Source organism: Hevea brasiliensis, chromosome 2, assembly GCF_030052815.1.
Source record: "Hevea brasiliensis isolate MT/VB/25A 57/8 chromosome 2, ASM3005281v1, whole genome shotgun sequence".
NCBI lineage: Eukaryota > Viridiplantae > Streptophyta > Magnoliopsida > Malpighiales > Euphorbiaceae > Hevea > Hevea brasiliensis.
In genome coordinates this window covers 102,498,008-102,519,090 of record NC_079494.1, presented here as the reverse complement: position 1 = coordinate 102,519,090, position 21,083 = coordinate 102,498,008, and the positions used below count along the sequence as shown (strand labels likewise).

Below are 21,083 nucleotides of genomic sequence, written 5' to 3'. Positions count from 1 at the left end.
AGAGAGTCACATTTAGTGACTTTCAAAAGTGGGCAACATAGAAGCCAAATCGACTTCCTCTTAACCAGGAAGACAAATAGAGCTCTATGCAAGGATTGCAAGGTCATTCCAGGAGAGGCTTTAACAAGTCAACATAGGTTGGTGGTCTTGGATGTCAAGTTTAGGAACAATTCAAGTAAGGTCAGAAGAAATAGTGTAGCTCGAACAAAGTGGTGGGAGTTCACAGGAGTAAAGCAAGTGAAGTTCAAAAATGAGCTTATTGAGTCCGAAGTATGGAAGCTAGATATGGAGGCCAATGATATGTGGATACAGATGGCATCAAAGATTAGAGAAGTAGCTAGAAAAGTACTTGGGGAGTCTAAAGGACATGGACCACCCTCAAAAGAGAGATGGTGGTGGAATGAGAAAGTACAAAAGGCAGTGAAGAGAAAAAGGGAATGGTATAAGAAATTACCTAAATGTGATAATAATGAGGCATATGAACAGTACAAGATAGCAAAGAAAGAGGCAAAAAGGCGATTAGCCAAGCAAGAGCAGGCCTTTGAAAAGTTATATGAGAAACTTGGAACTAAAGAAGGGGAGAAAGATATTTATAGATTAGCAAGGAGTAGAGAAAGGAAATGTCAAGATCTCAATCAAGTTAGGTGCATTAAGGATAAAGAAGGAAAAGTGTTGGTGAAAGACGAGGACATTAAAGAAAGATGGAGAAATTATTTTAATGATCTCTTTAATAATAGTCAAAATGGAAATAGCGTGAATATAGATTATAGAACAATAGAAAAGAATGTAAATTATACTAGAAGGATTAGATCTTTAGAAGTAAAGGAAGCACTTAAGAGAATGAAAGTAGGTAAAGCCTGTGGACCCGATGAAATACCAATTGAAGTGTGGAAGTATTTGGGAGATATGGGAGTGGCATGGTTAACTAAATTATTTAATAAGATTCTAAACTCAAAGAAAATGCACGATGAATGGAGAAAGAGTATTTTAGTACCTGTTTTTAAAAATAAGGGAGACATACAGAATTGCTCAAACTATAGGGGAATTAAACTCATGAGCCATACTATGAAGTTGTGGGAGAGAATTGTGGAGCATCGACTACGTCATAATACTTCTATCTCTCTCAATCAATTTGGCTTCATGCTCAGTCGTTCAACTATGGAAGCGATCTTTCTCATTAGAAGCTTGATGGAGAAATATAGAGATGGGAAGAAAGATCTACACATGGTTTTTATTGATTTGGAGAAGGCTTATGATAGTGTTCCAAGAGAGGTCTTATGGAATGCGTTAGAACAAAAGAGGGTATCTATTAGGTACATACAAGTATTGAAAGATATGTATGAAGGAGCAACTACTATTGTGCACACAGTGGGAGGGGACACAAGAGATTTTCCGATCTCAATTGGATTACACCAAGGATCAGCCATAAGCCCTTACCTTTTACATTAGTTTTAGATGAACTGAAACATATACAAGAGAGTATTACTTGGTGCATGATGTTTGCGGATGATATTGTTCTGATAGATGAGACACGAGAAGGAGTCAATAGGAAGCTAGAACTTTGGAGAAGTACTCTAGAGTCAAAGGGTTTTAAGTTAAGTAGAACGAAGACAGAATACATGCATTGCAAGTTCAGTGAAGGCCAAACTGGTGATAGGGAAGGAGTTAGTTTGAATGGAGTGGCACTGTCCCAAAGTAATCACTTTAAATATCTAGGCTCGATCCTTCAAGTAGATGGGGATGTGAGGAGGATGTTAGTCATAGGATTAAAGCCGGATGGTTGAAGTGGAAACGTGCCACGGAGTTTTATGTGATCGTAAGATTCCCAATAAATTAAAAGGAAAATTTTACCGCATACCATACGACCGCTATGCTATATGGTAGTGAGTGTTGGTCACTGTAAGAGTCGTATGCATCTTAGATAAGAGTTGCAGAGATGAGAATGTTAAGGTGGATGAGTGGCCATACTAGACTAGATAAAGTCCGTAATGAAAGTATTAGAGAAAAGGTAGGAGTGGTGCCAATTGAAGATAAGTTGAGAGAAGGGAGATTGAGGTGGTTTGGTCATGTGAAGCGTAGACATACGGAGGCTCCAGTTAGACAAGTAGAGCACATTAGGCTAGAGGATAGAAAGAAAAAAAGGGGTAGACCTAAATTGACTTGGAGGAGAGTAGTACAGCATGACTTAGAAGCATTACACATTTCTGAGGATTTAACCCAAAATCGTTCAGAGTGGAAAAAGCGAATCCATATAGCCGACCCCAAATTTTTGGGATAAAGGCTTAGTTGAGTTGAGTTGAGTTGTATAAGGATTATCGCCGTGAGTAACAAAGGAAGGCATTTGATTAATTTAAAAAAAAAAAAGCTACAGAGACAACAATAGTCCAAAAGTTTTTAGGGATTTTCATTTAGAAATGAATTACTCAAGCTACCTCAAGGAGGTGTCTTGAAAACCCCATTTTGAAAATGTATATCAACACATGAGAATTGATGAAGAATGCCATTTTTTGTCATAATATATTAAAAAATTTTTGAAAAGTACTTTGGCATTGTTACTTCTCAAGATGCGCATAGAAATATTAAACTTTGTTTTTATTTCAGCATAAAAGGTACAAAAAATAGAACATTGCTCAAAACAGCTTTTCATTAAATATAACCAAATAGCACGAAAGTAATCATCAACAAATGTGACAAAGTATTTAAATTCGTACCATGAAATAACAGGATAAGGACCCCAAACATCAGAATGGACTGACTTAAAAGGGGACAAAGCCCGTTTATTGATTCTAGACACTGAAGGTAGACAATGATTCTTGGTAAATTGATATGACTCACAATCTAAAGAAAATAAATGTGAAACTGAGGACAATTTCTTTAAGGTACCTTAAAAGGGGTCAAAACACTAAAACAAGTAATAGATCTTGGCATCCATACATCAATGATATAGAGACTTCTAGACTCAAGCCCTTTACCAATAATCCGCTTCGTCGTAAGATTATGAAATAAACAAAGATCAGGAAAGAAGTCGGTCATCCTTATCAATACTCCGTAAATACACATTGTCTTGCTCAAATCCAAACAATTAGTTCCATTAAGTTTGTGCTCCTTAATTTTTGTCATCATTGGAATCACATAAAAAAACCATCATTGGAATCACATAAAAAAACCAAAGATTTGTTTTTTGCCATTTTTAAAAAATTCAACCGTACACACGGCCTGAATCAAAATGGCAGTGTCTCAAGATGAAAGGTCACAAGGCCCAAGACACTAAAGCACCCCAATTGAAGTAAGAAACAGAACCTTAGCTCACAAAGCTGCACTCTCCACTTTAGGTCAATGTTGAAGAAGATCTAAGCAAAAAATGGTGGCACACGCTCTCTCACGCGCCAGTGTGTGGGTTGACGGAAATTGGAAATCGGTGTGAGGTGGCGACTCGACTAGGGGTGTGCAGTTTTCGGTTTAAATCGAAAAACCGAACCGAACCGATTAATTCGGTTCAATCGGTTCGGTTCGGTTTATAATTTTGATAATTTCGGTTAATCGGTTCGGTTCGGTTATTTTCATAAAAAAATTAAAAAAACCGAACCGAACCGAAATTATTAATATATATAGGAAATAAAAAAAATCGAATCAAATTGAATCGAACCGAACCGAAATCAAAGAAAACCGAACCGAACCTTAAGATTTTTTAGTTTTGATTTCTAATTTTTTCTGTTTTTATGTTTTTATTATTTAGATTTAATTTTAAAAAAATGAAATTTTATAAATTTCGGTTTGATTGGTTTAAAACCAAACCGAACCGATATTTATCGGTTCGATTCGGTTCGGTTTTCTCTTATCAATCGGTTCGGTTCGGTTTTAAAAATTTTTTATTTTCGGTTTTCGGTTTTATCGGTTCAGTTCGGTTCGGAACTGAACCGACCGGTTGCACACCCCTAGACTCGACAGTGCCTGGGTGACGGGCCGGCAAGGGTAGGCCGATCGACGGCCAAGGAATCTCCTTGGCACGGTGAGATCAACTCATCACCTTAGGTGGATGACCTAGGATTATAGTGAATTTGAAGCTAGGGTTTCACCAAAATAAAGATGGGCTCTGATACCATGTTATTTAATATTTTGGAATAATTTCATATCGTTCACAAGAACAATTGAGTACATATTTTTATACAACTATTCCTATGGTTATGCTAACTAAATAGGAAAACATATAGATCTACTATATATACAATATTGACTTTCCTATTCTATAGCATTTATTTAATGTGTTAAAGGGATACAAGTATACTTCTGGTAATTTTGGTTTGTTATGGTAAAATTGATGGTTTTTGTCTTTGGTTCTTTAGGATCAGGTGCCAAATATACTTATGATAGGTTTCCTTCAAACATCAGATCAGAAGAGCAAGACGAGAAGAGGAAGCAGATTCTTGCAGCAGCGAGTGGAGCTTTTGAGTACATAAAGCATGCTCCTAGGTATATTTTTATAATTGATAGGTTATGTTGTATGTTGTTTGTGTCCTGCAGAGCTGCGTACTGCTTCTGCGTGACTAACTTTTAATTTAATCCTAATTTATCATATTTTCTTACCAGCTCACCATCTGTGCAAGTGGGTAAGGACTCTCTTAGTCCAATGGAGAGAGCTGTAAGTTCTTTGAACCATGATCATGGTGTAACAGTAATTCTTTGATTGAAGTTTTAGGACAAACTTGAACAATAATTACTGATACTTGCAGGCAGAGAGAGAGCGCATGGTTTTGGACATTAAAGTTAAGCTGCAGGTAAGACTCTCCTGTCATTCTTTCCTCTTTCCCTGTTAATATCATTGAGTTATCTGGGTAGATCCAGAATTTTGCATTACTGAAACAGGCTTCCTTTGTTTTTTCAGGGAAAGTATATTTTCCTGTGAAAAGTTTTCTGCAATTTTTAGTGTTTGGGTTGCGTAGGAAAATTATTTTGTCAATGGGATCAGCTTTTTTCATGTTTTCCCGCGGATGGGGGTGTAACTTATGACAGCATGGTGTTGTGCCGTGCTCCCAACAACCACATATTTTTATCCTCTCTTTTGTCATCTCTATTTTCCAGCTGGATTTTTTTTTTTTTTTAAGGGTGGATCTTGTATATTTTGGAGGGTGAGGGAAAGCTCATCAGATACTTAAATCAATTCATACAAATAATATGATATTAGTGAAGCTGGGAATAGGTGTTTTGCTTTTTCATATATGCAACATGCATGCATGCTATGTAAGAACTCATGCGTGTTAGTAAGGCAATACACAAAAATTGGTGGAATTTTGTTGGTTTTTCTTATTTTGAATTTTGTTCTTTGCCAGCTTGAGAAAAAAAAATGTATAAATGATGTTGACAATGGTGCTGAAATTGTTGGGTTTTTCTTGTTGCTATTATCATATACTGGTTTGAAGTACTGTGGTTTTTATCATTATACAGGGTTTGTGGCTGCGTCTTCTGAAACTGGGAGCTACTGATGATCCACTTTCTTCATTTGAATATGGCACAATCCTTGGTATTTTTATACAAGAGTTCAAACTTTTGTTTGCATTTTAGGCAAATACTATGTCAGTAGCAAATTCATTTTACTTTCTTTCAAGACTACATCAGATTAATGAGTGTGTTATTGGCATTGCAGCATTGATTGAGTCTGATGCGGAGGGAATTGGTGGCAGTGGGTTTGTTGAATGTATAGGGGAGCATATACACTCAGTATGTGCTCTTGAGCTGATAGAATACTTGCTGTGTTCAGGATTGAGCTAACTTTTGGCTAAAATTATGCTTGCAGGGATGGCATGGTCGGTTGACTGACGAACAGTTTATTGCAGTAAAAGAATTGGTATGTAGGCGTCATAACTAGGATATCATTTGGTATAAGATAATTGCTATTTCTTGGAATTTTAAAATGTACAAATGGGAAATTGCCTTGTGCATGGATAAAATTTTATAGTCAGTGATCAAGTTTTACCTTGTTGAATGTTTTCTGATGCTTTACCCGCTTTCAGGTGAATTGCTGTTTCAGCGTTTCTTTTATGCTTATCTGTTGGAATCCCTTAATTAGTGCATTAGCTGTAAATTAGAATGTGTTAAAATCCCTTAATTAGTGCATTAGCTGTAAATTAGAATGTAAACTAGTGATATTAGGGATATTTGTATTTATTAACTTTTATTTTCTTTCCTATTAAGGCTATAGCCTTTGTATATAAATTTGAATCATTGTAACACTGTGAAATGCATCAAGAAATTCTTCAATTCTCTCTAATCTCAACATGGTATCAGAGCCTTAGCCATTTTATCTGGCAATTTTTTTTTGCAGAGAGAAAACAGTAAGAAATAGTTAGGGTTTATGTGGGTAAGCCTTGAAAGCGGGTCTATTGAGAGAGGTAGTTGTCACCGCCCCTTTAGGAAGGAAGAGAACCTCGTCGCCGGTCCTCGCCTGGATTCTCGCCGCCATCCGGTGAGGTGCATGATCCCACGCGCAGACAGAAGGTTTTCGCCTCGTGTACACACACCGGGTAGTCAGGCTGTTGCTGGTCAGTTTTTCCGGCTGCACTTTTTTTTCGATGACATCCCTAGTGTACCACGCCTCTGGCCAACCCATTGCTATCTTTTGGTTTGCAATCTTGTTTTTGGGTATTTGTCTTTTGCCTACTGTTTCTTTTAATCAGTTCTCTGAATTATCATGTCTAATGCAAAAAATTCAGTAGTTGAAGGGAAAATGATTACTACAACTGAAAATCCCTCATTAATTATTAGCCCCGTAAAGCTTGATGGGACAAATTACCTTGCATGGTCTAGATCGTGTCTCCTTTTTATTCAAGCTAGAGGGTTGCAGGGTTAACTTACTGGAGATGAGCAAAAACCAGAAAAGTCTGCTTCTGCCCACAGTCAATGGGAGTTAGGAAATTCTCTTATCATGTCATGGCTTATCAATTCCATTCAACTACATATAGCTCGTGGGTATTTACTGTTGAATAGTGCAACTGTCATTTGGAGTGCAGTTTCTCATATCTATTCTCAAGTTGGGAATGATGCACAAGTGTATGAGCTTCAAAACAAGGTTTATGGTATGAAACAGGGTGAGCTAACTATTTCTCAATATTATGCAGAATTGAGTGTTCTATGGCAGGAATTGGACTTTTAACAGGACTTTCAGGCCTCATGTCCTGAAGATGATGTTAAATTTTAGAAGTTGGTTGAGAAAGAGCGGATCTATGATTTTCTTGTTGGGTTGAATATGGAATATGATCAAATTAGGGTCCAAGTGCTTGGGAAGGATCCTTTACCTACCTTAAGACAGACATACTCTTATGTTCAGTAGGAAGAGAGCAGGAGGAGTGCCATGATTCATTCTATGTTTGTTGATAAGGCAGGGCTAGTTGCTAATTCCTCATGTGAACAGTCACATGGTTCATCAGATAAGGATCAACTATATTGTAACTATTGTGAAAAAAAGGGGCATACTAAGGAACACTATTGGAAATTGCATGGACGTCCCACTAAAGGGCGTGGAGGAAAAAGGATGGGCCTTACTAGACCACAAGCTAATGTATCTGAGGCTGTGAATCTGTCTGAAGATACTGCCACCAATGAGATGTTTTCCAATGAAGAGGTACAGACTCTAAGGCGTTTGCTATCACAACTTGAATCGCAATCCACCACAGTTGCCTCTTCTAACTTTGTCAACTCAGGTAATGCTTTTCTTGCCAATCTTAATAATTCTTTTTGGGTTATAGATTCTGGAGCAAACAAGCATATGACAGGCTCTTCAAATAAATTCTTATCTTATTCCCCATGTTCAGGAAAAGAAAAAGTCCGCACTGCGGATGGATCCTTATCTAGTGTTTCTGGAATAGGTTCTGTTAAATGCACCCCTAATATAAGTCTTAGTTCTATTTTACATATGCCTAACTTTCCTATTAACCTCTTGTTTGTCAGTTCAATCACAAAAACTCTAAACTGCAAAATTGAATTTTTCCCAACTCATTGTGTATTTCAGGAATTGACGACAGGGAGAACGATTGGCAGTGGTACACTGCAAGATGGGCTATATCTCTTAAATGATTATGTTAGTCAAGCCATGTTGGGGCAATCTATGGGTGCTGAGGAACAAATTATCATGTGGCATAGGAGATTAGGACATCCTTTATTTACTGTGTTAGAAAAACTTTATCCTTTTCTGTTTAAACAATGCAAAACTGAATTGTTAGTATGTGATGCTTGTGAGTTTGCTAAACATACTAAACGATCTTATCCTGCAATAAATAATAAGGCTTCAGTTCCTTTTATGACTATCCATTCTGATGTATTGGGGCCTACTCAAACCGTCTTTATCGGGTTACAGATGGTTTGTGACCTTTATTGGTTGTTGCAGTAGGTTAACTTGGGTATATTTGATGAAAGAAAAAAAATGAAGTTTTCTCTTGTTTCCAGCAGTTCCATAAAATTATTAGTACAAAGTTTGATGCTCAAGTTAAAATATTGAGAACTGATAATGATATAGAATATATGAATGGAGTCTTTCAGGAGTATTTGAAGGCACATGGGATTTTACATCAGACTTGTTGTGTTAATACTAGTTCACAAAATGGGGTATCTGAGAGAAAAAATAGATACTTGAGGTTGCTAGGTCTCTTATGTTTACCATGAATGTTCCTAAACCTTACTGGGGGGATTCTATTCTTTCTGCTACATATCTTATTAACAGGATGCCTCTTTGGACATTGGAGTTTAAGAGTCCTTTAGAGGTATTGCAGGGTAAAAATTCATATACCGTTCCTCCAAAGGTATTTGTTTGTGTTTGCTTTGTTCATAAGCTTAATAGTGGGAAATTAGAACCCCAAGCCCTGAAATGTGTTTTTGTTGGTTATTCTAACACTCAGAAGGGATATAGGTGTTATCATCCTCCTTCACGAAAATATTTTGTGAGTATGGACGTTACCTTCAGGGAATCTGAATCTTATTTCCATCCACCTCTTTAGGGGGAGCATAGGAAGGAAGAGGTGTATTTTCCTTTATCCTCATCCTCTCCCAACCTTTAATTTCAGGGGGAGAATATGGGTTTAGAGTCTATACCTAATAACGAAACTCAGGGAGGGTCACCTAAATCTTGAGAAAGACTGAAAAGGCCAGATTTGAGAACATATACTCGATGAAACAAGACAAATATAGCCATCGAGCAGGAGACTGTTGATCAATCGGAATTCCTGGATTCAATTCCTGAACATCTTGAGGTATGTGATGAGTCTCCTTTGGCTCCTGATGAGTCTAATTTTGATTCTGAATCTGTTCTTCTTTCTTCTGATAATGATATTGATATTCCTATTGCTCTCCGGAAAGGTGTTAGGACCTGTACTAAACATCCCATTTCTAATTTCATCTCCTATAATTCTTTGTCTCCGTCTTATAGAGTCTTTCTACTGTCTGTTTTCTCTATCTCTATCCCACAGGATTAGAAGAAAGCTTGCTTCAATCCAAAATGGAGGGCAGCTATGGTGGAGGAGATGAAAGTTTTGGCAAAGAATGAAACATGGGAACTGGTTACTCTTTCACTGGTAAAAAAGCCAGTTAGATGGAAGTGGGTGTTCACTTTGAAGTATAGAGCAGATGGTTCAATTGAGAGGTATAAGGCCAGACTGGTAGCAAAAGGTTTCACGCAAACATACGGAGTAGATTACCAAGAGACCTTTGCTCCTGTTGCTAAAATGAATACCATTAGAATTCTATTGTCATGTGCAGCGAATCTTGAGTGGGACTTGCAGCAGTTTGATGTTAAAAATGTCTTTTTACATGGTGACTTGGAAGAAGAAGTGTATATGGAAATTTCTCCAGGGTTTGAGGATGAAAAGACCAGAGGAAAAGTTTGCAGATTGAAAAAGGCTTTGTATGGTCTAAAACAGTCACCTAGAGCATGGTTTGATAGGCTCAGTAAAGCGATGATCTCCTTTGGATACTGCCAAAGCAATGCTGATCATACCTTGTTTATGAGGCATCTTAGAGACAAAATCACACTACTTATTGTCTATGTGGATGATATTGTGGTAACAGGTGACGAAAAGGAAGAAATGACTCTTTTAAAGAAGCGCCTAGCATAGGAGTTTGAAATCAAATATTTGTGAAGGCTCAAGTACTTTCTTGGAATAGAGGTTGCTAGATCAGATAAGGGAATCTTTATTTCTCAAAGAAAGTATATCTTGGATCTGTTGGAAGAAACAGGAATGCTGGGCTGTAAACTGGCAGTGTCTCCTATTGAGGCCAATAATAAATTGCAAGCTGGAGTTAGAAAATCAGTGGATTTAGGGAGATATTAGAGGTTGGTTGGCAAATTAATTTATCTTTAGCACACTAGACCGTTCATAGCATATGCAGTTGGTCTAATGAGCTAGTATATGCATGATCCTCGTGAATCTCATTTGGAGATTATTTTTCACATCTTGCGATACCTAAAATTTACACCTGGGAAAGGACTTATTTTCTCAAAGCATGGACACTTTCAGATTAAAGCCTTTACAGATGTAGATTGGGCTGGGTCTCTTGATGATAGGAGATCAACATCAGGATACTATACCTTTATTGGTGGTAATCTAGTCACCCGGAGAAGTAAGAAGCAAAGTAATAGCTAGATCCAGTGCAGAAGCCGAATTCAGGACAATGGCTCAAGGTATCTGTGGGTTATTGTGGTTACGAAAATTGATGGAAGAATTAAAATTGTTTGAAGCTAATGGTTTGTTTTTATTTTGTGATAACAAAGCTGCAATCAGTATAGTTCATAATCCAGTTCAGCATGATCAGACCAAACATATAGAGATTGATAGACACTGCATAAAGAAAAAATTATGGATGGTTCCTTAAGTGTCTCTTACGTAGGTTTGAAAGATCAGTTAGCTGATGTGTTCATTAAGGGGTTAAGTTGTAAGGTGTTTCATACTCTAGTTTGCAAGTTGGGCATGTGCAACATACATGAACCAACTTGAGGGAGAGTGTTGGAATCCCTTAATTAGTGCATTAGCTATAAATTAGAATGTGTTAAAATCCTTTAATTAGTGCATTAGCTGTAAATTAGAATGTAAATTAGTGATGTTAGGGATATTTGTATTTATTAGCTTTTATTTTCTTTCCTATTAAGGCTATAGATTTTGTGTATAAATTTGAATTATTGTAACACTGTGAAATACATCAAGAAATTCTTCAATTCTCTCTAATCTCAACATTATCTTCCTTTGTTCTTTTATGTTGATTTATCTTAATTCCCTAAACTTTGTTCATCTGCTATTTCAGCTTAAAACAGCAATTAATCGTGCAACATCCCGGAATGACTTGTCAACCATTAGAGATGCCCTTGAAGTATCTGCTGAAATGTATAAAAAGGATGCTAATAATGTTTCTGACTATGTCCAGCGCCATCTAATTTCACTGTCAATATGGGAGGAGCTAAGGTAGGTTTTATTGGTCATTCCATGCAGGATTTCATTTATCATTATATTCTTTTTCAATCTTTCCTGACTTTCTGTCTCTTTTCTTTTACATCAGATGAAATTTGTTTTCTAATCTGTCTCCCAACTTTGCTTGTTTTAGATTTTTCAAATTTGTTGAATTTAATAAGTTGTTAATTTGATTCTCTCTTTTTTTCCTCCTTCCCAAATTGCAGGTTCTGGGAAGGCTACTTTGATCATCTTATGGAGCATTCTTCAAGCAAGTAAGATTACACATTGTTAAATGTTGTAATTTACTAAATCTTCATTATTTATTCATTTATATATTTACTAACTTCAGATTCTGGTTTGCTGTGATCTGCTTACTTAGCTTGTGCTCGTTTATTTGTACATTGCTCCCTATGGCCAACAAATGGCCTCCTGTTTGACTGTGAATGGTGTTCAAGGATGTAGTGAATATTTTTCTGTGTATTTTATTGAATGAAATACAAGGTATTTATATACAAAGCATCCTATAATTAAGTATTCTAATTGGGAAGATATTCTAATAATTTTGCTAACTAATTAGCTAACTAATTAAGAAAGAATATTATTTACATAATTATAGGATTGACTTCCTATAGCACTCCCCCTCAAGTTGGAGCATAGATATTAATTATATCCAACTTGTTACAAATGTAGTCAACCCTAATCCTATTCAGAGCCTTTGTGAAGATATCTCCCAACTGCTCCTTGGTTTTGACATGCCCTGTTGAGATGATTTTCTGTTGAATCTTTTCTCGAAGGAAGTGACAATCAATTTTAATATGTTTAGTACGCTCATGAAACACTAGATTTGAGGCGATATGGAGAGCGACTTGATTGTCACACCATAGTTTGGCAGGAGATGAGGTCTCAAGACCCACTTCTTCTAATAACTGACGTGTCTACATTACTTCACACACAGCTTGAGCTATAGCTTGATATTCTGATTCAGCACTCGAATGAGAAATTACAATCTGTTTCTTACTTCTTCAAGATACTAAATTTTCTTCAACAAAGATACAATATCCTGTAATGGATCTCCTATCAATCTTTGAACCTGCCCAATCTGCATCTAAAAAACATTTAATATTTAAGTGCCCATGATTGCTATATAAAGGGCCACAACCTAGAGCACCCTTCAAGTAACATAAAATTTGCCCCAAAGCTTTCCAATGGTTAATAGTAGGAGAGGACATAAATTGACTTATAACACTAACTGATTATGCAATATATGGACGAGTAACTGTGAGATAATTAAGTTTGTCAACCAATCTCCTAAACATCTCAGGGTCCGCAAATAGTTTACCATCTCTTGCTGTGAGCTGAAGATTGGGAGTCATTGGTGGTTTGGCACCTAATTTTCCTGTTTCGGCTAGTAAATGAAGGACATACTTCCTTTGAGATAAGAAGATGCCTTACTTACACCTTGAAACTTCAATGGCTAAAAAATATTTTAACAAACCCAAATCTTTTGTTTGAAACTGAGTCTGAATGAATGACTTAAGTGATGAAATGTCTGTAGAGTCATTTTCAGTAATGACAATATCATCAACATATATTATAAGTATGATTAATCTAGTTTTAGAATGTCTATAAGGCACCGAATGATCAAACTTGTTCTTCTGCATACCAAATTGCTGAACTACCTCATTGAATCTACCAAACCAAGCTTGAGGACTTTGTTTCAAGCCTTAAAGGGATTTTCGAAGTCTGCAAACTTTACCTAACTCCCCCTGAGCAACAAAACTTGGTGGTTGCTCCATATAAACTTCATCCTGGAGATCACCATGAAGGAAAGTATTTTTGATAACTAATTGATGTAAAGGCCAATCATATCTTGCTGCCAAGGAAACAAACAACCGAACAGAAACTAGTTTAGCAACAAAAGAGAAAGTGTCAGAGTAATCAATCCCATAAGTCTAAGCATATTCTTTAGCAACAAGGCGAGCCTTGAGACGAGCCACAGTACCATCGGGATTCACTTCGACTGTAAAAACCCATTTACATCGAAGAGCTTTCTTATCCAGAGGCAGATGCACCAATTCCCAAGTACCATTAGTATCTAAAGCCACAATTTTCTCTTCCATTGTAGCACGCCAGCCTGAATGGGACAATGCCTCAGCAACAGTTTTAGGAATAAAAATTTTATCTAGAGAACTGACAAAACAACAAGATGAAGGAGACAAGTGATCATAACATACAAAGGAAGAGATAGGATAAGTACATTAACGCTTACCTTTGCGAAGAGCAATGGGAAGATCTAAGTTAGACTGAGGAGCAGTGGATGGAATTGGATCTTTTGATGAAGAAGCTGGTGGAGGATCTGAGTTAAGAGTCTTCAATCTCGTGGAATAAACATGAAGAACAGGTGGGCAAGGGGGTCAAGCAGGTGCTGGTGCAGAAGAATTTTGAGGACTTGGCCGAGGACTTGACACTGAATGGACAGAATAGACTAAGAGATCATCTTCCTCCCCCCTGAATCTCATAAATAGGTGAGGGATGAAAGAATAGAGTTGATTCAAAAAAGGTAACATCAGTAGACACAATATAACGATAAAGAATTAGAGACAAACATCTGTACCCTTTTTGAAGTCGAGAATATCCAAGAAAGAGACATCTAAGAGACTTGGGATCCAGTTTAGTAACCTGTGGATGAACATCTTGCACAAAACAAGTACAACCAAAGATACGAGGTTCAATAGGAAATAAAGATTTAGAAGGAAACAAAATGATATAAGGAATATAACCGTTAAGGACAAATGATGGCATACAATTAATCAGGAAATAAGCTGTAGAAATTGCATTAGTCCAAAACTGTTTAGGGGCTTTCATTTGAAAAAGGAGTGCCCGTGCTACCTCAAGTAAAAGTCTATTTTTTCTTTCAGCAACCCATTCTGGGATAGAGTATCAATACAAGATGTCTGATGAAGAATATCATTTTGTGACCTATAGGTTTGAAAATTACCAGAAAGATATTCCTTAGCATTATCACTTCTCAATATACGCACAGAGGTATTAAATTGAGTTTGAATCTCAGCACAAAAGGCAGAAAAATAGAAAATAATTCTGAACGATTTTTTATTAAAAATAACCAAGTAGCACGAGAATAATCATCAACACATATAACAAAATACTTGAATCCAGAGTTTGAAATAATAAGACATGGACCCTATATATCAGAATGAACTAACTCAAAAGGGAACGATGCCCGTTTATTGACTCGAGACACGTTAGGCAAATGATGATGTTTGGCAAACTGACATGACTCACAATCTAAAACTGACAAAGACTGAAACTGTGAACATAACTTCTTCAAGACAGATAAGGACGGATGTCCCAACCGACAATGGATTTCAAGAGGAGTTAAATTATTGGAACACACGAGATTTTGGCACCTGCTTGTCAAGGACATAGAGGCCTCCAAACTCATATCCTCTACCAATAATCTGCTTTGTCGTAAGATCCTAGAACAAACAATGATCAGGAAAAAATGAGTCACTATAATTTAAGACTCGAGTGAGTTTAATAACAGAGAGTAAATTAAAGGCGAATTTGGGTAGACACAAAACAGATGACACAGAAATGGATAGTGTGAGATTTGCAATGCCAGAACCAATGACACAAGACTTGAACCTATTGGCCAAAACTACAGAGGATGAAGGATGATGAGGTTGAAAGTTAGACAAAAGGCTAGAATTACCTGTTATGTGGTCTGTAGCACCAGAATCAATGACCCATTTGGAGGAAATAAGGCATGTAGTAGATTTACCTGACTCAGCTATTGCAGTGACTGGGGAACTAGAAGACTTTAGAGATGCCTGATACTGGGAGAACCGTTCATATTCTTCAGCTGACACTAAAAATGCTTTCTCAGAAGGAGTTGCTGAAGAGCCATCAACTATCATATTGGCCATCCGAGATCGTGGGTTCTTATTCTGAAGTTTCGGACAATATCTTTTTGTATGACCTGGCTCATGGTAATAATAACATTCAATTCCTCCTGAGTCACGATTAGGGGCAACCTCACCACTACGCTAGTTACCCCTATTGCCACTATACCGTCCTTTACTGCTTCCTTTATGACTTTGCCTTCCATTGTCAGTACGACTAACAAGAGTACTATTAACAGATTGGGAAAATTAGGGAGCTTCAGTGCGGAGTACTCTTGAGAAAGTATCATGCAGAGATGAAATTTTAGAACTAGAAAAAATTTGAGATTTAGCAGTTTCTCTGCACGATAAAATGCCTTACATATCTCATAAATGCGAGAGATATTTCCTTTACCCGAATATAAGAATTCTAAATAATCCATCAATTCTTTAACAAACTCACAGTGATTAATTAAGCTAATTACCTTATTGTTAATGGAATTTCGAATTTGCAAGAACAAACGAGCATCTTCCCTCGTCCAAGTTTGCTTTGTATTATGAGTAGGTGGATCTTGGCTGAGATGATCATCCTTATCGATACTCTGCAAATAAACCCTAATAGTCCTACTCCAATCCAGATAATTAGAACCATTAAGTTTGTGTTCTGTAATTTTAGTCATCACAGGAATCACATCAGCTACTACACTTTTACTTTCTGCTATTAAAAAAAAATCACAGCAGCAAGTCACATAAATCTCCTTTCTCAAACCAATAAACACAGAGCAAACATACCTCAAGACACAATTTTAAAGCAGTTAAGTGTAACAGAAGCCAGAAACATACCCAACAGTAGGTGGACCAACACAAATCACCTCCACATGAGCACCCTATGACAAAACGGCTAACAGGGATGCAGTATACACCCAAGGCAACGCCGGCGAGAGCAATCAAAGCGGCAGAGGATGGCGGACACACCTCCACGTGCCGGCGAGTGGGACAGCAACAGGAACTTGTGCCAGCGCGTACTCGCCGGCCTTTTGTGACTGGATTTTTGGGTGAGGTCGCCGGCGAGGGGTCTTCCTTCCTGGGTGGGCAGTGAGACATAAATGTCACCTTGATACGGTGACCTGACTCCACAATAATGATTCTGATGGTTTTCTCAAAAAAAAAAAAAAAATTTCTTCTCCAACGTGGCTCTGATACAATGTAGTGAATATTTTTCTGTGTATTTTATTGAATGAGATACAAGGTATTTATATATAAAAAATCATATAATTAAGTATTCTAATTGGGAAGATGTCCCAATAATTATGCTAACTAATTAACTAACTAATTAAGAAAGAATATTATATACATAATTATAGGATTGACTTCCTATAACAAAGGAAAAAAAAAATATAGTATTTCTTCACCACTCATGTGACAGTCGTCAATGGTCAAGTTACTTAATGCTCTATTATCCATAATTGATATTAATTGTAAAGGTTTTTGTTTGATTGCTAACAATTGTTATTAGGCTTTTAAGGATTAAGTGGCAAATTGGGATTGGTAAATAAGGGAGTTTGGACACTTTTGGTTGGATCAGAGGGAGTTTATTCTATTCATATTTGTTGATTTCTTCCACCTCTCATTTTTAGCCATGCACATATTTTGCAGCTGCTTGTTGCATTTGGCTTGCTTTTTTGTATAACGTTTCTGTGTGCATAATGTGATAGATGAAACAGATGCTTGTCAGCCTCCTTTGGTCATTTTCAGTTGGGTTATAGACTCCTCTCTTTGGGTTGGCACCCGGGGAGAATTATCTGAGCTGTAGTTTCCTGAAATTTTGATAGCAAATTCTTAACCTATTAATTAGATCAGAAAGCCAATTAACAATCCCATGCCAATCCAGTTGATGTTGGACAACCTTCTGGAAATTTTCTTACCAGAATTTCAAAGCTTATTAGGCAGGAAATTCTTGCCATATTGTTCTGTCTAGAAGCTTGAGAAATGCGTGGACAAGGTTTTGGGTTGGAACCGCATAGGAAAAAGAAGGTAACTGAGGCTCCAATAACTTTGGGTCAGGCCAGGGCTGGAATAGAGTTGTGAACAGTAAATTTATGGTTCTTATATTACTATTTGATGAGAATTTAATTAGCAGCTCAATGCAAAATTTCTAAGGTTTGCTGGTGTGAAAATTATTCTATGATATTATTTGCAAAATCAAAGGAATGTTTTAAAATGCACATCTAATTTCTTATGCATCATGCCCTAGATACAGTTAGTGTCACTCCTAGGGTTAGAAAGCATCATATAATGCCAAAGCAGCACAATTGTTGGAAATTTGAAATAATTCTCTACATTCTATTCTTCAGAAGACATGAGCATATATTTATACACACTAACTCTCAATTTATAATGATTCGGACTTCTAAATGGGAAGAAATTAAAAAATGAAGTCCCAAATTTTCCTAATCTAGAACTTCTCAATGAAAAATTACAGAACTATGCTGTAAAAATGACTGATGTCTTTGCTGTAAAAATGACTGGTGTAGAAATGACCGATGTCTTTGCTGTAAAAATGTGCTGATTTGTATAGTAGTAACTAGCTATGGAGCTCATATGCTCATCTGTCTCTATGTCAGGTCTGCCAATTATGCAGCTTTAGTCGCAACACAACTAATTCTGGTGGCATCCCACATGGTGTTCTTTGCCTTCACTTTCTCCTGTGTCTCCTCTTTTCTTTCCCTACTAAACATGACTTATTTTGATCTTATTTTTTGCCATTGTCAAGGCTGGATTGGGACTCTTTGATACTGATGCTTGGTACATGGTTGAGACTATAGCAGAAAGGAACAATATTGGATACAAGCAACTTGTAAGTTAAACCCTGTTCAGATTTGGATATGGCATAGTTTAATTTTCATGGTTTATTGTAGCATACTGGTCCAGGGCTCCTGGCCCTTTTCAGTCAACATATGAGGTTTTATAGATTCAACCAGGCCCGTTTCTTTATCTGGGTTTTGGTTTTGTTTGTGATTTTACCTTTGTTGACTTTATTTGTTTAATCTTGTTGCTATTGGTTCAATAACCTTGGCTAATTTCTATAGAAAATAGAAAGCTTTTCCTGAAAACGAATGAATAAGCAAACAGTTAGGAGTGTAGTGCATTGTTATAAAATATATTGTTTATTTTCTTGGATTTCTTTTCTTCTGCTACTACTACTACTACTACTTGGTTCTGTTTCTCAATTCATTGCTTCCTCAGTGAAATGTTTCTCATGAGGATTTGGGATTGGAAAATGATTTAGATTTGTTTCATTAGTATAATTGTAATCAATGTCTCCCTTTTTACTCTCCCACCTCCTTTATAATGCAGTATGGGAAGAGAATTCTATTTAAGAATTTTAATTATTATAGAATTAGGAAATTTAAAGAGTTTTATTGTTTAGGAATTATTTTAACATTTTATTTAGGAAGGTTATCCTATTTAGTATTCCTAATTAGAATAAATTATGGTTTATATTCCTAAATTGATTAGGATTTTAAGCTCTATAAATAGAGCTAATCTTCTATTAATCAGTAGCTTTGGACTATTGATTATTAATTGAAAATAATAGAATTGAGAATTAGTTCTCTTTTTCCCAAGGATTTGTAACTTTCTTTGCCTTTTTTGTTTTTGTGCTACATCACCTTGTTCTTGTAGTAATGTAGTCTAATGCTATTGTATTTTACTTTGGTTTATGTTTCAGATAAAGCTTAGAGGATTTTTTTCACATGCACAACAACTTCGTGTTGGTTACTGGGGAACCTCTTCTGTTAAGGCCCAATCTATGTCATCTCATGGATTGTCTTCCCCACGTCCGATAGATGTTACAGATCAAAATCAGCAACCTGCTGAGGCATCTGGTGTAGGCAGGAGCTGGGTACAAAGCATGTTTAGTAGAGATTCATCAAGAGCAAACTCTTTTGCTCGTGTTCGTCAATGGACTTCTGACAGCACTTCAGGTTTGTGTTTTCATAACAATTGGTACTTATAAAGTATCCTGTGATTCATCTGTTGTTACATCATCATTGTTTCTTTTGTTTATGGATTCAGTTGCAAATGAGAATGGGACTCCTCGGAAACAAGATTTATCTACTGCTGGGCAAAAGAAAACTCAGACCAATGTTCGTGTGCTCAGGGGTCACGGCGGTGCTATTACTGCATTGCATTGTGTAACTAAGAGGGAGGTGTGGGATCTGGTGGGTGACCGTGAAGATGCAGGATTCTTTATCAGTGGAAGCACAGATTGTATGGTAAATTATCATATCTGATTAATTCACTTTCCAGTGCAATTCCTTCTGACAATATCCACTCCTGGCAGTTCAAGTGTTTAAATGCCATTCCACCAAAACCATGAATAATGCTTTTGAACACCATTAGAGAGGTGGTGAAATAGGACAGCTTTCAGGGCTGGCATTTGGATTGGAATTTTACATAGGGAAATAAGGATATAGATCATAAATATAATCTGAGCTGATGGTTGAATTTGGAGGAGAAAAGACAAGATTTTAGTGGCTGAAGTCTTCAATTATTTGAGCTATTCTAGATCTGGTTGTATTTGGGGGGGGGGGGGGGGGGGGGGGGGGTGTGGTGAAGAAAGATTCTAAGCTTGATACCTAGAATTCCATGGGCATCAATTGAGTTCCCATAGGCATAGGGTTGAATTGCTTCACAAAATTCAAAGAACCGTAACTGCTCGAATTTTATTCAATGACAAAATGATTAATAAGCATTACAAGCATGGCTATATATAGACTCAAATATATCCTAGAAGTGCTTGAACTCACAATAGTTCCTGAACTCACAATAGTTCCTGAACTCACAATAGTTCCTATGGGAATTCAACACTAAATACAAAAGTGCAAGTAACTGCTATGCAAATTAGGACTCATTAATACGTGAAACTTAAGTAGACTCAAACTTACGACCCATGCCACCAAGCCTCAGCTCATTCTAACAAAACTAGAAGTTACAAAATACTTGAGTCTTAACTAACTTATCGACAACACAAATTTTCATAAGACTGTAAAACTAAAAAGTTGACTTGATAATCCCAAATAAGCCTGATATGAAATTAAGTTCACAATTTCGAGTTTCTAAAGTCTTTATTCTTGAGCTTTTTGTTGTCTACTTCAGGTGGTCTTGTAGAAAGAGATGATTCTCCTTGATTTCAATTAATCTGTACATGGGTATATATATACAATTGATTCCTATAATTGTATTCTACTAATTAGGAAGAAATCCTAAATAGAAATACAGAATACACAATATACAGAGAAATAATATAGTGATTGACTTTCCATAACACTTCCCCTTAAGTTGGAGCATAGATGTTAATCATGCCCAACTTGTTACAAATGTAGTCAATCTTAGCTCCATTCAGAGCTTTTGTGAAAATATCTCCTAACTGCTCTCCAGTTTTGATGTGCCCTGTTGAGATGATATGTTGTTGAATCTTTTCACGAACAAAGTGACAATCAATCTCAATATGTTTGGTCCGCTCATGAAACATGGATTATAAGCAATATGGAGAGCAACTTGATCATCACACCACAATTTTGTAAGCAGGGAGGTCTTAAAACCTGTCTCATCTAGTAATTGAAGTATTTACATTACCTCACATACTGATTGTGCCATGGCTCTGTATTCCAATTCAGCACTAGATCGAGAAACTACATTCTGCTTCTTGCTTCTCCAAGACACCAAATTTCCTTCAACAAAAACGCAATAT

At 36.7% G+C, this 21,083-nt stretch overlaps 1 protein-coding gene across 3 annotated transcripts in view; it reads left to right on the top strand.

Moving 5' to 3' along the window:
- LOC110641445 (DENN domain and WD repeat-containing protein SCD1) overlaps nucleotides 1-21,083 on the top strand; it is a 64,733-nt gene that overhangs the window by 35,374 nt on the left and 8,276 nt on the right. For all 3 annotated transcript variants that reach the window (XM_058136729.1, XM_058136726.1, XM_058136724.1), the window contains 12 exons: nucleotides 4,344-4,470; nucleotides 4,588-4,639; nucleotides 4,731-4,775; nucleotides 5,443-5,518; nucleotides 5,642-5,715; nucleotides 5,792-5,842; nucleotides 11,281-11,438; nucleotides 11,651-11,698; nucleotides 17,953-18,010; nucleotides 18,102-18,185; nucleotides 19,059-19,314; nucleotides 19,406-19,605. In XM_058136729.1, the coding sequence (XP_057992712.1) occupies nucleotides 4,344-4,470; nucleotides 4,588-4,639; nucleotides 4,731-4,775; nucleotides 5,443-5,518; nucleotides 5,642-5,715; nucleotides 5,792-5,842; nucleotides 11,281-11,438; nucleotides 11,651-11,698; nucleotides 17,953-18,010; nucleotides 18,102-18,185; nucleotides 19,059-19,314; nucleotides 19,406-19,605 (1,229 nt within the window). The remainder of the gene's footprint in view (nucleotides 1-4,343; nucleotides 4,471-4,587; nucleotides 4,640-4,730; nucleotides 4,776-5,442; nucleotides 5,519-5,641; nucleotides 5,716-5,791; nucleotides 5,843-11,280; nucleotides 11,439-11,650; nucleotides 11,699-17,952; nucleotides 18,011-18,101; nucleotides 18,186-19,058; nucleotides 19,315-19,405; nucleotides 19,606-21,083) is intronic.